At 40.7% G+C, this 17,640-nt stretch overlaps 1 protein-coding gene across 1 annotated transcript in view; it reads right to left on the bottom strand.

Moving 5' to 3' along the window:
• LOC106601094 (protein shisa-9B) overlaps positions 1-6,592 on the bottom strand; it is a 32,333-nt gene extending 25,741 nt beyond the window's left edge. Inside the window, exons 1-2 of the mRNA XM_014193012.3 lie at positions 5,718-6,592; positions 3,953-4,068 (exon numbers count right to left, since the gene is read on the bottom strand). Of these exons, the coding sequence (XP_014048487.2) occupies positions 3,953-4,068; positions 5,718-6,238 (637 nt within the window). The 5' untranslated portion in view covers positions 6,239-6,592. The remainder of the gene's footprint in view (positions 1-3,952; positions 4,069-5,717) is intronic.
• Positions 6,593-17,640: the final 11,048 nt, after the last annotated feature.

The following is a 17,640-nucleotide window of genomic DNA, read 5'->3' on the forward strand; positions in this document are numbered from 1 at the left end:
GCACAGTGTGTGGTCGGAGAGGGCACACTGCCGACCGGTGCTAGAAGAACTCGTCTGGGAGTCGAGACGGCAGGTCGAGCACTGTCCGGACACCCCAGGTGAGTCAGCACCAGGGTCACCCAGAGCCCCCTGTTGGTCACATGTATGTGTTAATTTCTTTCCCTGAGTTTTCCCCCCATTCCCAGCATAAGGCGCTAGTAGTTATGTAAACTTCCGACTTCAACTGTATGTAAATTAGATATTTCTGTATTTCATTTTAAATACATTTGCAAAAAATTCTAAAAACATGTTTTCAGTTTGTCATTATGTGGTATTGTATGGGTGAGAAAAAAATATATTTAATCAATTTTGAATTTAGGCTGTAACACAACAAAATGTGGAATATGTCAAGGGGCATGAATACTTTCTGAAGGCACTGTATAGCATGCATGATCTGAATCACCGGAAACCACTGACTCTTCTTGTATAAAAGAGTGGACTTTGTATTGTGAATGTCAAAGCCCTTCAAAAAAAATGAATAGCCATGATCTAATTGTAACACAGTTCTTTCATAATCAATTAAAGGTCTGATGAGGGTTAATGAAGGTTTCAAAATTGGTATTTGAAACAAAGGCCTCATTACTTGAATGAACTTGAAGTCTACGGCCATAATAATGGGAGAAAGCTTTCCCACTGGGCACAGACATCAGTGCAACGTCTTATTTTGATTTACATTTGGTTGAGTTATCGACTAACTTGAATTCAACGTGAAATCAACCAAAAATGTCCTCCTGTCATTGGATTTAGGTTAAAAGTTAAGTGAAAAAAAGACTAAATTCCCTTACGTTGATGACTTTTTGCAAATCCAATCAGTTTTCCACATTGATTCAATGTCATCACATTTGAATTTTGGGGTTGAAATGACTTGGGAACAACGTTGAATCAACCCATTTTTTGCCCAGTGGGTTGCTTAAAATCATATTGTACAATTACAAAAAAGCACCACATGCAGATAAAAAGGACAAGAAAAAAAACTATTATTTTTAATGATACCTTGATATTTACACAAGTAAGCCTTTCACCATGCTAATGAGTCTCTTTCAATTGAACCCTCAATGCAGCAAATGTCCAGTGTAATATAACATCAGATTGAAAACCCAGGAGGAGATGTTTCTCAAACACATGCAGCCTCACATTAACCTAATTACTTGTGCTGCCACCTCTTCAGAGCGCTACTCTCTCACAAGACACAGTTCACACACAGACAGTCCTCTTTGGCAGTCAATGTATGCCATGGGGTGTCACATATATGGACATAAGCCTCAGACTAGATTAAATACCCTGCATAATTCACATCCAGTGGAATAGCCTGTCTAAGTGAAAGCTTCTGCTAACGTAGTGTGCTTGCTTTACATGTGTGATAATGAGATTCATTCACCAGAATAACACTCTTCAGGCGCTTCAGCCCAAAGGGTTTCATTCCATTCCGATTGTATTGATGCTGTATGAGGCAAATTTGAAAATATATTTGAATTAAATTATTTCCCTTGTTCTGATTGTATCTTTTCTTTTTTTACACCACTATAGCAACCCTGATTATGCTCTCTAGTCTAGTGGCTGAGGTTTCTTACTATTCTTGCTGAGGTACCATGCTACCATAAAAAGCCCTGTCTATTTCCTGACTTGATGTCTGTCTACTAAGCTATACCCAGTGGGTTACCTAATTCAAAACAATCACACACTGTGTTGCTGCATGAGAGTATGTGCCTGCCAACTGTGACTGACTCAAGCACTCGCGACTTTAAGCACTTTAATGGCATTTCAGACTGGAGAACCTCAGTAATGTAAAGGTTTTTTTAGTCCCAATGCTCTATGAAATGGCCCTGCTCCCAGCACAGTCACACACCCCACTCTCTGGGTTATTACCCCTCACCCTGCATGGAGATGGAGTCAGCTATTTAACAGCACAACACCTGTGTGTCTCCCCTCACACACCTCCCTGTGCCTCTCCACATCTTCAACAGGGAGCTCACTGGGTGAGGCTGTTCACACTGATACAATAACCCATCACATCTTTTTACAAGAGAACAGTCACTGTGGGAATGAGTGTGAATAGCTGCTCTAAGAACCCTGTGCTATCATCCCACTTTATTGAATAAGGGTTCCAGTTAGCCTAACTAAACAACACTACCTCTATTCCAATACAGTGCACACCTTAATAGTGACCAACTGCTCCTTCTTATTCCATAATGCCCACATTATGCCAAACCAATAAAAAACAGTGTGTTGAATTCTAGTGGAATCACACACAGCTTTCACCCAATCCCTGGCCTTCTAAGGAGACCTTAAAAGCCCTGTCACACTAAATTACACATCCCTTTTGTGAGCCAACACAGTGGAGATTGAAGAGGTCCTCGTTGCTTCAACTTGTTGTGATGGACTAAGAGAGATAGTGTTGTGCTAGGAGGAGGTGGGAGGGCTACTGACAAAGGAAGAGATTACCCAGAACCCACCTCTCCACTCATCTACCCTCTCCAATCCACAGTGCTATTGTGTGAAAACGTATGGATCCTTCCCAATACTGTGAGGAGAGACAATGCCAATGTGTGTCCATGCAGCCCACCTGATTGCAGAACTGGGTCTCCAATCCCTTTGGTAATTCCTACCCAAGGGATGGGAGAGAAATATGCCAGCATTTCATGTGAATACAAGCTATAAGCTTCAATTATCGGTGGAAGCTACATTCAGCTACACTCAAGAATCAAAGTGGAGGCTCTTGACCCAGAGCTGCCTCATCCACTTCAGTTTTTGACAAAAACAAAAAAACACACTGTTGCCATATGCTTATGCCGTCAACATAAAACTAGTATTCCCATTATCATTCTCTCCAAGTACAATTTGTCCGTCTCACACAAACAAACAGCTTGTTTTTCATGTCATACATTGACACTCCTTTTCAGCATGAAAAATGCACTACCACAAGTAAACATGTCATTTTACTTCTCTCCAACAACAGACGGAATGCATTACAATCACTTCCAAACAAGCAAATGGGGAAAAGTCTGTCCATTGCCATTAGTGACTAAAGCCTGTGTGATTGCAACTGGCAGCCTGAGACATGCAATCCATAATAAAATAATACATCCTGCATCATCCATGAGTGTGAGTGAGCGCGAGTGAGTGAGCGCGAGTGAGTGAGCGCGAGTGAGTGAGCGCGAGTGAGTGAGCGCGAGCGAGCGAGTGTGTGAGCGAGTGAGTGAGTGAGTGAATTCTTGCGGGTCTGTGTATATATGTGTTCCTGCCTGTTTGAGAGAGACTAAAAAGAGAGGGATGAGAAAGAAAGAGCCAGTTGTAAGAGATGGAGAGCAGCGAAAGCCTTATACTACTATTAGTCAGCAGCGGTTGATGATGATAATTATCCCAGTGTGTTAAATGATTACTGAGGCTGTGAGTAATTGCTTCAGCAGCTCACAGGACTCTCCAAAATGGACTTCTTTCACAACTCTCTTATCTGTAGCAGCTAAATCAGGCGAGCCAGGAAGGCAAAGGGTGGTGGTGAATAAGCCTTTGAATTTCACAGCTGCTCACTACAACCACAAAGACCAATCGGAGACTGTTGGGCACTTCAATAGGACTCCAGCATAGAATTGATGAAAATAAAAATGTCAACGTTCTCTTGCGTGATAAGGTTTACTGGTGGTGGCTGTTTGAAACATTGTGTGTATGTGTGTACAGAGGTAAAGATTGTGCATGATTAGTCTGATCACAGCAGTCAGACCCCCAGGCTTCTGCAGATGGCATCCTGTTTATACCATCTCTGTATCTCAATCATGACCATACCCAATGCATTGCAGAGCTCCAAGTAATACAACATGCATCTTACCATTGGTTGTACTTTCCAATGTGTATCAAACTATTGTTATAGTGGCTAGTCTCTATGAAATGAGACGTTGGATGGAAGAGGCCTACTTACGGAGACTGTTAGCAGGTACCCGGTTGGCTTGCATGTTGTCATAGTGCTGTCCATGCACTCCAATGTCTTCTGAGTGTTCTCCTGGACCAGGCTGGCGCATCACCTGGGCTAGAGCCCTAACAAAACACAAACACCTCAGTCAGCTGGTTCACTCAATAATAAAGCATGACAAGGAAATCAAAATAGCTACAAAATCGAGCAAAATTACAGCGGCTCAAACACTGTAAACCTCAATATTTATCTGATATTTATCGGAAATGTTTAATGTTTGAATAATGTAGATTAAATCAAATCAATTACTCTCATGCTTGTAGATGAACTACCAATGACCAATTATCGTTTGCTCAAAGGGTTTTCATTGATATGCACAGTACCATTTATGCTATATTGGATTAGTGGGATCACCTTCCTTTGTGCATTGATAATATAGTTGAGAAATATGAAAAATCACAATAGGGATCACAAGGCATGTTGAGACAAAGGCAGCCCACTGATTTACATTTGGTTGAGTTGTCAACTAACGTAAGTTCAATGTGAAATTAAAGTCATCCCATTGAATCTTTTTGTTGAAATGACATGGAAACAACATTGAATCAACCCGTTTTTGGGGGTTGCTCAAAAAAGAACAATGAAGCTAATTAAAATGCTGAAATCTAGGGCAGTGAGATAATTAAAAACAATTGCAGGTGTAATGGAGTAAAAAAGTGGCTTTTAATGGCACCATGTTGGTAGATGACATCAACGGAGATGAGAGCATGGCTCATCACACACTACTACCTACAGCACATCTGGTTTTACCAGGACATAGTGAGCATGGCTCATCACACACTACTACCTACAGCACATCTGGTTTTACCAGGACATAGTGAGCATGGTTCATCACACACTACTACCTACAACGCATCTGGTTTTACCAGGACATAGTGAGCATGGCTCATCACACACTACTACCTACAACACCTCTGGTTTTACCAGGACATAGTGTGCATGGTTCATCACACACTACTACCTACAGCACATCTGGTTTTACCAGGACATAGTGAGCATGGCTCATCACACACTACTACCTACAACACATCTGGTTTTACCAGGACATAGTGAGCATGGCTCACCACACACTACTACCTACAGCACATCTGGTTTTACCAGGACATAGTGAGCACATTATTATTCAGTATGGAGTTCTCAATCATTCAGAATGAAATGTATGGCATTTTGATGGAATCTCAAGACATCAGCGCAATTGGACAGGTATTCACAGTCACTCAAAAATAAAATTTAGTAGGCTGCATAGGTATTGCCTATGATTGCCAATCAAATTGTGGTCAGTAGAACTGACTGAGCATGTATATTTATTCTATATTTTAACACTTCCCACCTGGCAAAAACTGATTGGATCTTGAATCAATGTTGTTTCCATGTGTATGTGACCAATACAATTTGATTTGATTTCAACCAACAAATCTTTGTGATGTGGGAAAACTGACTGGATTTGAAAAAAAGTCATCAAGGTAAGGAAACTTTGTATTTATTTCCCCCAACTTTAACCCGAATTTTTTTTTTGATTTTTGTTGTTGTTGAACAGACGTCTGTGTCCAGTGGGTTATCACCTATTTTAACAAAACACCATCTTTAATGCATCTAAATATTTTAAAGAAACTTCTGACACTCAAATAAAAGTTCAATTCCTGCATTCATTTAGGCTATCCAAAGTTGTTAGTGCATTGCGCACAGCGACTGCTGATGTTGTTTACTGTACACACACCTTGACATGTTTTCTCTGTGTGGACGGTGCGCCTTTTCAAGTCCAAGTTTTGTGAAAATCCCAACGAGGGCCATTATGGCAACAACTCCACATATTATATACACAATTAAGTTTGTCTTATCCTTTGTGGGGTCGTGAGTGGGGTCTTTTTTCTTAGGCGGGGGTCTGCCTGTCATCATCCACGGCGGGGTGTCATAGTTTTTGCAGGTGGTCTGGTCCAGCCGCGAGCTTGTAAACTCACAGCAGAATCTGAAGCCACAGGTTCCGCAGCAGTACAGGTAACTGCCCGTCTGGCACACAAACGGCGGATCCCACTGGCCCATCACATCGTAATAACCCCGGCACCTGTCCTCTGTATGCGGACTCTCCGAAACGCTATTCTCTCCGTTCAATTTTGACTCGTTGGTACCCGTTTGTACCATAATAAAGCCGTCCAGCTTCTGCCCTGGCTCCCCCTCCGCGTCGCATACAAGAACTTTCACCAAAAAGTAGCCAAGCAACAACACCGCGCTTCTCATCATGTGCGCCCCTTTGTTACTTTTCTTCTCCACTGTAGACGAAGGAAAGGCGATGACCAGGTATCATAACAAGCTTGTACGCATAATCCAAGAACATGAAACACAGCCATCCACAATGATTATCATGATTACGCACCGCAACCTCTGCGCGTAATTGTCCATCAGCGCACGGTGATGTTGTATGGGGATGTGTGTAGATGTTATATCTGTTCCAATTGCTTATAAAAAACTAAAAAAACTGATGAGATCTTTACACTGATGCGACAACAACACTTTTACAGTTGCTACAGGTATCTTGAATAGGTTTAGACAATTTCTCTGCGCTGCGCCACAGACATCCTCCGTTGACAGTCGGAGCCCTTATTGGTAGTTCATTCCAGGCAGTAGGAATATTACCGAACCGATTACCGAGGGAGTGGGAGAGTGGGGAAGAAAAAGGAGGTGGAGACACTTGTGGTAGGTGGTAGAGAGACCGGCAGAAAGAGAGAGATCTGATGTATGCAATCTGTTGTTTATATACAGAACAACATGCTCATGCTCAGATTTCATTTTTTCATAGTAGCCTATTGCAGGCTACAGAAAAATATATACTTTATTCAAACAATACAATACTGTCCGAATATGTATTTATTTATATGCCTATAAAGTCGCAGGGTGCATTTAAATGATAGAGTTGCAATGTTGCTGTTGTCTGTCAAGTCGAATGGGATTTCATGCATGTTGTATTTGACTGCTATTTGTTGCAACCTTATTTGTATCATTTTGTATTGTTCAATAGGTCACAACTATGAAAAGAGCCTATAGCCCAAGCAAACAAGGTGTGATTAGTATTGTTGTGACCTTTGTCATTGCAGTGCTGTAACTGTATTGTCATTTGAGGTGATGAAATATGCATAATCAGTACAATTCGTCTGACTAATGCATTTGATTTGTATACCTGTTCATTTTGGAATTCTGAATGTATATCCCTTGATTGTACCACACACAAAAGGGTGTGGTACATATCATTATTTCTGTAAGACTTGATTATTGAGAACAACTCCCTAGTCAAAAAATCCTACAGGATTCCAATTGAAAAATCCTATTACAATCCCAAAGTAAATCCTATCAGATTTTAGAACCTATCCTATACGATTTTATTCCTATAGAATCCTATGGGGGTCCATTTGGACTAGTTCCAATAGTTTTTATTTTATTGGAATCCAATAGGCGTTTTCGACTAGGGAGATGTTCACAACATTAAAGTGCTTCAGAGGTTTCAACACACAGTAAAAGTCCTAAATAAATAATTGCATGATCATGCTATTTTGTGTGTGGTACAATCAGGGGAGATACAGTACATTCAGCATTTCAAAATCCAGTGGTGTAAGTAAAAATACTTGAAATACTTAAGTTGTTTTTGCTGGTATCTGTACTTTACTATTTATATTTTTTGACAACTTTTACTTTTACTTCACTTCATTCCTAAAGAAAATAATGCACTTTTTACTTCATACATTTTCCCTGACACCCAAAAGTATTTGTTACATTTTGCATGCTTAGCAGGACAGGAAAATGGTCAAATTCACACTTATTAAGAGAACTGCCTCTAATCTGGTGGACTCACTAAACACATGCTTCATTTGTAAATGATATCTGAGTGTTGGAGTGTGCCCCTGGCTCTCCGTAAATGAAAAGAAAATAGAAAATGGTACAGTCTGGTTTGCTTAACCCTTCCTAAGGGTAAAAAATGGCCCGCCACTAGGTATAACAGCAGAGAAAACCCCAGAAAAGATTTTTTTTCAACTGGAAATTTGATGACTTTTCCTAGAGTGACCCCAACATTAGAAAAAGTGAAACATCGCCTTTGTCAATATTTCCATGAAAGCTGTACACCACCAGGGTACAAAGATTGTCTTAGGGTAATTTTTGACCAGGCAGTTCTAAAATCATTTACATGCCACAAAAACCACAAAGACACACACACACACACGCACGCACGCGCGCGCGCGCGCGCGCACACACACACACACACACACACACACACACACACACACACACACACACACACACACACACACACACACACACACACACACACACACACACACACACACACACACACACACACACACACACACACACAGACACAATGAGAAATTGAGGCTGTGTGCTACTGATTGAACTCAGATAAAACTAAAACGTTATTGTGCATGTGCAGCATCTCCCCTCCATGACCCCACACATGACTGAAGTTCACAGACAAAGTAAAAACAATTTCAGACAAAATAAACAACATTTCAGACAAAATAAGCATTTCTTGAAAGCATTGTTTACTAATGGGGAGTGCAGTCAGAGGGTCGATAAAGGTGCTGCAGATGACAGTCCCCCCAGTTCTCTCCGCTGAAGCCATGAGTGTACGTTTCAGTGCCCAACAGGTCGTATATCTGATTTTTCAGATGTCCAGGAGCAACAAGAGAACAATGATTTAGAAGAGGAGGAGGTATCTGAAGAAGAAGATGGGGAAGAATACAACCCAGAGCATGATGCATCATCTTCAGATGAAGAAGAAATCCCCCAAGCTGAAAGAGAGGCATTTTTGTCAAATAACAGCAAAAATAATATGGTCCTTGTCACCATATGACAACCTGGGCAGGATGGCAGCACAAGACATGCAGTTGCCCATGCCCAGGACATCGCCTCAACATTCTACATGTTCATCACACCAGCCATGGATGGATGAGATTGACCTGCGTGCTTTCATAGGGCTGCTAATCTTAGCGGGTGTGTATAGGTCCCGAGGCAAGGCTACATGTAGTCTCTGGGATGCAGAGAGTGGAAGGGCAATTTTCCGTGCCACGATGCCACTGAAAGTCTTTCACACTTTCTCAAGGATGCTACGATTTGATAACCGTGAGTCAAGACCTGCAAGACGTGTGAGAGACAAACTGGCGGCCATAAGAGAGGTCTGGGAGAAGTGGGTGGAACATCTGCCATACCTCTACAACCCTGGGCCTGAAGTAACAGTGGATGAGAAACTGGTTCCATTCAGAGGTACATTTTTATTTTCATACCTGTAATGTAAGTGATTTTCACTGTAAATGTTATTATGTATTGCTGTAATATCATTGATTTATGTGATTGTTTTCTGTGACACTGATACTAATTACTGATAGTGATCTCTTTTGTCAAAAGGTCGCTGTCCTTTTGCAGTATATGATCAGCAAGCCAGCAAAGTATGGCATCAAGATATGGGTGGCCTGTGATGCACAATCCAGCTACGCTTGGAAGATGCAAGTCTCCACAGGGAAGCTGACCAGTGGAGGCCCGGAGAAGAACCAGAGGATGAGGGTTGTGCTTGATGTGACAGATGGACTGAGGGGGCACAATGTCACATGTGACAATTTCTTCACCTCTTATGAACTCAGCCAGCAGCTCCTGAAGAGGACGATCACCATGAATGGCACAGTTAGAAAGAACAAGCCTGAGCTCCCCCTGCACTCCTCGCAACAAGGGGGAGAGAGGCCTTCTCATCAAAGTTTGCCTTCACCCCCACCACCACTCTAGTTTCTTACCTCCCAAAGAGGAACAAGAGTGTGGTCCTCCTGAGCACACTGCACAAAATGGCTGAGATCAGTGATCGTGAGGACAGGAAGCCAGCCATCATCCTGGGCTACAACCACAACAAAGGAGGTGTGGACAACCTGGACAAGGTGATTGGAACTTACATCTGCAGGAGGATGACTGCCCGCTGGCCTGGTCATCTTCCATAACATCATTGATGTGTCCTCATACAATGCCTTTGTTATATGGAACAAGATCAACCCTACCTGGATGCCTGATAAGCAGAACAATAGGAGGGTGTTCCTGGAGCAGCTGGGAAAGGCACTTGTAACCCCACACATTCAAAGAAGGGAGTGTCTCCCCCCGCACAGCAGCCTCTGCAGCGCTTGTGAAAGCTGTTCAGGGGGCTGAATCTTGTCCTGATCCACTTGAGGCTGCACCTGGGGCAGGCAAGAGGAGGAGATGCCAATTCTGACCCCAAAGAAGGACTGTAAAACAAATACTATGTGCTGCACATGTGAGAAATACATCTGCAAAGTCCTTGCACACACACTGCATACTGTCCTACATGTCCTAATTAGAGTTGATTGATTTATGTTCTTCACGTTTTTGTTTTGTATCTATTATCTTATTTTATTCTTATTTATTGTTGTTGTTTATACACCTTGTCGGTGGGGGCAATGGTTAAAAAAATTGGAGAAGACTAGTATTTTATAGTTGAATTTTGTTGCCCAAAAAGTTCAAGACTGTTATTGTTCCCCTTCAATAAAATACATTCAAAACTACTTTTTGCACATTTCTGCTACTTTCTTAGGCTATACAAGTGCTATCTCTAGCTAAAAAAATTATGTTTACACCTAGTACCTTTAGCAGTAATAATAATAATAATAAACCTCTACTTTAGTAAAGAAAACAATTATGACAGGTGTGTTGTAATAAAGATTTGTGGTGTCCACTGATTAAATACAGTCTTTCTGCATTGTGAAGAGGGAAAACCCAGATATTCACAAAGTTTGTGATGAATGTGTAACAGGCGTCGTAAGGAGTGGACCAAAATGCAGCGGGTATATTGATCATCTTCTTTATTTTATTAAAGAAAAACACTTAAACAAAACAAACAACAAAAACAGTCCAGTAAGGTGCACAGACTATACCGGAAACAACCACCCACAAACACAAGTGAAAAACGAACACACTTAAATATGGCCTCCAATTAGAGACAACGACAACCAGCTGCCTCTAATTGGAGGTCATTGAAAAACACAACATAGAAATAGAAAACTAGAATAAACATAGAAATAGAAAATATAGAACATAAATCAAAAACACGAAACACACAAAACAAACACCCCCTGCCACGCCCTGACCAAACTACAATAACAAATAACCCCTTTTACTGGTCAGGACGTGACAGAATGACAGGTTGTTTCTTAATGCCATATAGATTTGGGGTTTAAAATTCAATTAAGCTTCTTTATTTTAGGGGTTTAGTGAAGGTGGGTAATTCTTTACCCTTAGGACAAGGGGAGTATACAGAATGTTAAGACTACACAAGGGTTAATATAAGGAATTTTTAATTAATTATACTTTTAATTTGACATTTGATACTTAAGTATATTTGAGCAATTACATTTACTTTTGATACTTAAGTATACTTAAAACCAAATAATTTTAGACTTTTACTCAAGTACTATTTTACTGGGTGACTTTCACTTTTACTTGAGTCATTTTCTATTAAGGTATCTTTACTTTTACTCAAGTATAACAATTTGGTACTTTTTCCACCCCTGCCAAAATGTACAGTCATTCAAATCAAATGCATTCACAAAAGTGTGCCCCTAACCGATATAATTTTATTTTAGAATCCTATAGGCATCCTATAGGACTAGTTCCAAAATCTGATAAGATTTCTTTAGGGGGGGAATCCTATACTGTAAGTCAAATGGTATTTTTTTTTAGGAGATCAGAGTTATTATTTTTTTAACAGGACAGATGTAAGTAGAGGTATGGAGACAGAAATAGAGAAGGGTACAGAAAGTGCTTAAGGGCACAGACAGTCGAACGAGCCTTGGCTCAAACCCCTGTCACCGAGGGGGCATGTGGTCTGGAGTCGGGAGCTTAGACCGCTACACCAGACTCCAGCACACTGATAGGACTTTTCTGTAAGATTATGATCCTATAAGAATTCAATGTTTTTTTCTCCTATAGGATTTCTATTGATTTTGTCGATCGCAATTGTATAGATATTTACATTACATTCTTGAGGATTTATCCTCAAACCTTGAGTAAACATTTGCATCTAGTGCATCTGCATCACACGTTCAAGTTATTGTGCCAACAAGTAACAGCAATAGCTGTGAAACCTATTGAAATTGTCTGCAAGGTTCTTTACATTTGTGTCAAAATGGTGTACTATGTGGGATTACAGCCAAACAGCATAGAACTTGATTAACAATTTGATGTAATCTTAATGTGGCACAGGTCATCATATTTACATTTTTCACAATATCTGGATGAGGTGTGACAAGAGGTCACTAGATTGGAAATGGTAGTTACATCCAGGAGGGAGGTAGGGAAGCTGGAGAGAGAGCGCCTTCTAGGGATGGAGGGAGGGTGGGGGTACAGCTCTGGGGGGGAGGGAGAGAGGGAGGGACGGAGGGGAGGGAGGCAGGTAGGGAGGGAGGGAGATGAGTGGTACAACCCTGGGAGGAAGGAGTTGGGGGGTCTCATTATCTTCAGGTTTTTATTTTCCTCCACTTATCCCAACATAAAGAAGGTAAAGGGAACATTCTGTTTTTTGTGTGCATAGCTGACTATTATATATTAAATTACAGAAATGCTCTTATCTTTGTGTTACTGTACCTAAAAATGTAATTTCCTTCTAGTTTTTATTTGCGTATAAGCACTGTATAGATACTGTGCATTCAAAATGTTGTGTTATTATAACATTGTATGTAGTATTGTATGTTGTATTGTAATGTCTAAATCAAAGACAAGAAGTTGCCTGAACAAGAATCAAATCAAATAACTTAAGTCTACCTATAGCATTGCAAGAATCCTACAGGATCCAATAGGATCACTTTTGATTTGCAATAAGAAAAAGTAGTCCAAAAGGATTCTGATAGGATTCTGATAGTTACACTGTCATTGTGTAATTATCAGAATCTAGGGCTTTTGGGTGTAACTATCATTACCAGGGCTTTGGGTGTATCGTCGTCATAGCAGTTGGACACTAAAGGATATTTTAGGAAGGTTTCATTATTTGGACTTTGTAAATGATTTGTAAACTACTACTGTGGAGCTGTGACATGACTTCTCAAGATAACAGTAGGCTACTATAGCACTTTATAATTCAGGTTGGATTGAGGGCTGTCATGGGCAACGGCCGGGTCAATGCGACACTTCAAGTGGTACTTGAGAGTCACTATGGGGGATCATTGGGTACATATATTGCCATAGAAACCAGGTGAATAATAGAGAACAATTATTATATTCCACTCTCATTACCTTAGCAAGAGTATTTCTCCAGGCTCTGACCATTACTACATTTTTCCAGCGGGGAACCGTGAGGGTCTTCTAGGCCTTCAAAGGTCTAAGGATTTATAAAAAAATTGATATTTTTTGTATTTCTATTTCATCTTTACAATAATTGCAATGAACTTCTGATTTCATTTCTTCAGTTTGTGTTGGAAAGAGAAGGGTTAATACTGAAGAGAAAAAGATATCCAATCAGGAATTTCTTTGGTGGTCTTTGGGTAGAAAAATCTAGCTAGCTCAGCCAGCCATTGACTAGGCCTTCAGAAGCTGGACAGACAGCCTCTGCCATTCAACACTGACAGCGCAAGATAAAATAATCAGCGACGCAAGCGGTAGATTTCCTGAGCCAGTACCTTTAGCTAGCTTGTGTTGTAGTGTGACAATGTTAGTTAGCTTGTGTTGTAGTAGTATAACAATGGTGATGGCGGCTGCAGCAGCTGTTATCAACTTCAAGGTGGATGCTGTTGCTAATTTGTTAGCATCACCCTTTTCAAGATTAACTTTCAAACTTCTTTCAAATTTAGTTTACAAATGATCATCATCTGGTGAGTGGCACTGTTTTTTGTTGCAGCTCGCTTGCTGTTAGCTATCCCTTTGAAAGTAATGACTGAAACATTATTGCATTTAAACGTTAGATCACAGTTTAGTGGAATGAACATTATAAAATATATTTGCAATGGGAAGTAACAGCTGATTTGTTCATTTCATTTTGGCCTACAAGAGTGAATGGGCTGCTTATCTTTAACATTATTTGATGCTGTGTGTGACTGCTGTCGCCTGTCTATCAGCCCGGTCTATGTGTTTGACCAAAACTCTCTCTCCTTCAGCGCCATGGAGTGCACAGGTATTACGGTTGCTGTCCTTTCAGAACCATTAGCCTGTCACTTTTGAGGTGACACTGTTGTTGTTGCTATTGGTGTTAATGTGATTCATGGGTTGTTTAAACAGTGTGTTCTTTGTTTTGCTGGTCACACAATTTCATGCTAATGCTGGTTCTGTCTCTGTGTGCGCGGCAGCCCGAAGCATAGCCAGGCCTGTTTGATTAATTCATAATGTCATCAAAAAGCATTGCTTTTTTTTCACTAGAACTAGAATGGTCCGACTACAGAAGATAAAATGTGGGGCGCATTCAGTGATGCTATGTTTTCTGTTATTGTCTTGATTTTTGAGTTTGATACAAGGTATTGGAAGATTTTCGGTTCCTCTGAAGGCCTAGTTCCTGTCCTATAGTCACGTTTCACCACTGCATTTTTCTTAAACTTGAAGAAATGGCTGATGTAAGGTTGTAACACCAAACCTACTACTTATTGTGAGTTCAATCGTCAATGTACTCTAACTTCCCATTTGTAATAAAAAGGACATTTATAAAAGATCAGTTGCAAATGTGACAATCTGGGTTCATATCCTGGTCTTACCACAATACTGTTGGGCTTGAGGAGCTACCACAATGCTTCAGCTCTCAGGCTCATCTCATGTGTTCACTGAACCATCTGTTTTACAGTCTTGAGCTAATGTAGTAACAGTAGTCAATGTAATTAATGACAAGCAAATTTAAAATAATAATTGAAAAAGCATTTAATAAAACATTTTCATAATGGCTTATAAAAATAACAGGCTTTTAAGGAGATTAGACCATTTCCTATTGCTAGTTGTTGTTTCTAATAATGTTTCAAAGTACTACATTCCAAATTTCAGGTTAAATGAATCTTTCTTATGCAGCATGTTACAAATCCATTATGTTTTGCAACTAATTGAACAACAAGGGCTCAACCTGAACTATGAGTGATCAGGGGCCTCGTTTATAAACATTGCGTACGTACAAAATATACCCCAAACCATGCGTGCGCCACTTTCCCCGCAAAAGTTGCCATTTATAAAAACTGAACTTAGAGTGAGAATGTCCTTAGCTCCACGCAAACCTTAGACTATGTGTGCACACATTTTCTAGTGGTTAACGTATTGTATTGCAAACAGTGGTGGCTCGTCCATTAGGGTATTAGGGGCAGTGCCCCACTTGAGATTGGTCAAAAAAAGTTTAACATATATTTTTCAACAAAATATATATTATATAATTCAAGGATTATGTTTAAAATGTCCATAGAAGTGTTGTTAATTTCTGTACATTGTTCAAAACAAGCTGCTCAGTTACCTACTGCTCCACTATCAGACAGCAGCTTCGGGCATTTGGTCTTCCGCCAGTGCTTGGACTGCATTGCCAACTACAGTATACATTCCTTGCTATTGGGGGGGACTGCAGCAATGAGATTGGAGGATTTCATGACATGGTTTTCATAGCACTAAGTAAATGCACCGTCTTGGGTCGTTGAAATGAATGCCCAGGTTCTGGGTCTGTTCTATCAGATACTGAACAGATGGTGCTAAAGAGCAAATTGCAATAAACTTGTAAATAAATAATCATGACAGTCATTGGGAGCCTGGGACTTGAACCGGACATCCACATCCATCAACAGTTGAAGGACACACTATCTAGAACCTTCTTGTGGATCTGGTAGGACAAAAAAACATGTCTCTGTGGCTGTGCCAAATTCACAATGCTGTTTTTTGTTTCCCCTGCCATTAGATGCTAGTTAGTGGACACTACAGTTGTGGCCAGAAATATTGGCACCCTTGCACTTTTTTCAAGTAACACAATTTTCCCTAAAAATAAGTTGAAATTGACCAAAGTATTTGGTCTCCATAATTCTTTATTTTACTGTTAATATTAAAAAACCTTTGTTTTGATTTAGAACTTAATATATCCATTTAAATCATTAATGGCATTAAGAAAATGATTGACACCCTAGACTTAATGTTTGGTAGCACAGCCTTTGGTCAAATAACTGCAATCAAGCGCTTCCTATAGCCATCAATGAGCTTTGTGCACCTCTGTACTAGCAGTTTGGCCCTCTCCTCCTGTGCAAACTGCTCCAGTCCTTCCATATTTGAAGGGTGCCTTCTCCTAACTGCTGTTTTTTAGATCTCTCCACAAGTTTTCAATGGAAGTTAGATCTGGACTCATTGCTGGCCACTTCAGAACAGTCCAGTGTTTTGTCTTGAACCATTCCTGAGTGCTTTTTTAAGTGTTTTTTGGGTCATTGTCCTGCTGAAAGACCCATGACCTTCGACGGAGACCCGGCTTTCTGACACTGGGTCCGACATTGCACTCCTGATTTCATGATGCAATGCACACGTTCAAGGCACCCAGTGCCAGAGGCAGCAAAGCAACCCCAAAACATCACTGAACCTCCTCAATGACTGACTGTAGGGAAGGTTTTATTTTCTTTGATGTCTTCATTTTGTTTTCTATAAAGATAGAGATGGTATGCTTTACCGAAAAGCTCTAATTTGGTCTTCAATGTCCAGAGGACATTCTCCCAGAAGGATTTTGGCATGTTCAGGTGTGTTTTGGCAAATTGCCGTCAGGCTTTCTTATGTCTCTCTCTCTCAGAAGTGGGGTCCTCCTGGGTCACCATTTTACCCCCTTTCATTGAGTTGGCAACGGATGCTGCAAGTTGAAACCATCGTACCTTGTGTCCGAAGGTCAGCTTGAATCTGTGTGGCAGTTGATCGAGGTTCTTTCTCCACCAATCAAACAATTCTTCTCTGCAATCTTCCATCAAGTTTTCTCTTGCGTCCAGTGAGTTTGGCTACAGTGGTATGGGCCTTAAACTTCTTCATAACATTACGTACGGTGGAAACAAGAACATTAAGGTCTCTGGTGATGGACTTGTAGCCTTGAGATTGTCTATGCTTGGCTACAATCTTGTGTCTGACCTCCTCAGATAATCCTCTTGTTTTGTTTATTTTCTCCATGCTCATTGCAGTGACACAAAACAGGAGAATTAGTTATTTTCTCTATTCCAACTGGTTGAATTATTAATTTTTATATTGCAGGCACCTTCAACTCACCACAGGTGAGTTCAATTCCAAAGTAAAGGAGAATCACCTGCTCAAAATCGAATAATTTCTAACGGTAACGATGTGCGTTGACAGTCGGGAAGCAAGTTCAGGGAGTGAGTGTTCTAATAAATAAACACAACATAATACAAAATAAGAAACACGGACAAGGCACAGTCATGACACGGGAAGAGAAACAATGATGAAACCAAAGGGAGTGACATATAAAGGGCAGGTAATCAAGGCGGTGATGGAGCCCAGGTGAGTGTCATTATGTGCAAATGCGTGTAATGCTGGTGACAGGTGTGCGCCATAAACGAGCAGCCTGGTGACCTAGAGGCCGGAGAGGGAGCACACGTGACAGTACCCCGCCGACCAAGATGATGATCCCGGGGATCAGGAGTGGACCGGTCACCTCTGCTAAGGCG

The sequence above is a fragment of the Salmo salar genome, chromosome 03 (assembly GCF_965601325.2).
Source record: "Salmo salar chromosome 03, fSalSal1, whole genome shotgun sequence".
Taxonomy (NCBI): Eukaryota; Metazoa; Chordata; class Actinopteri; order Salmoniformes; family Salmonidae; genus Salmo; species Salmo salar.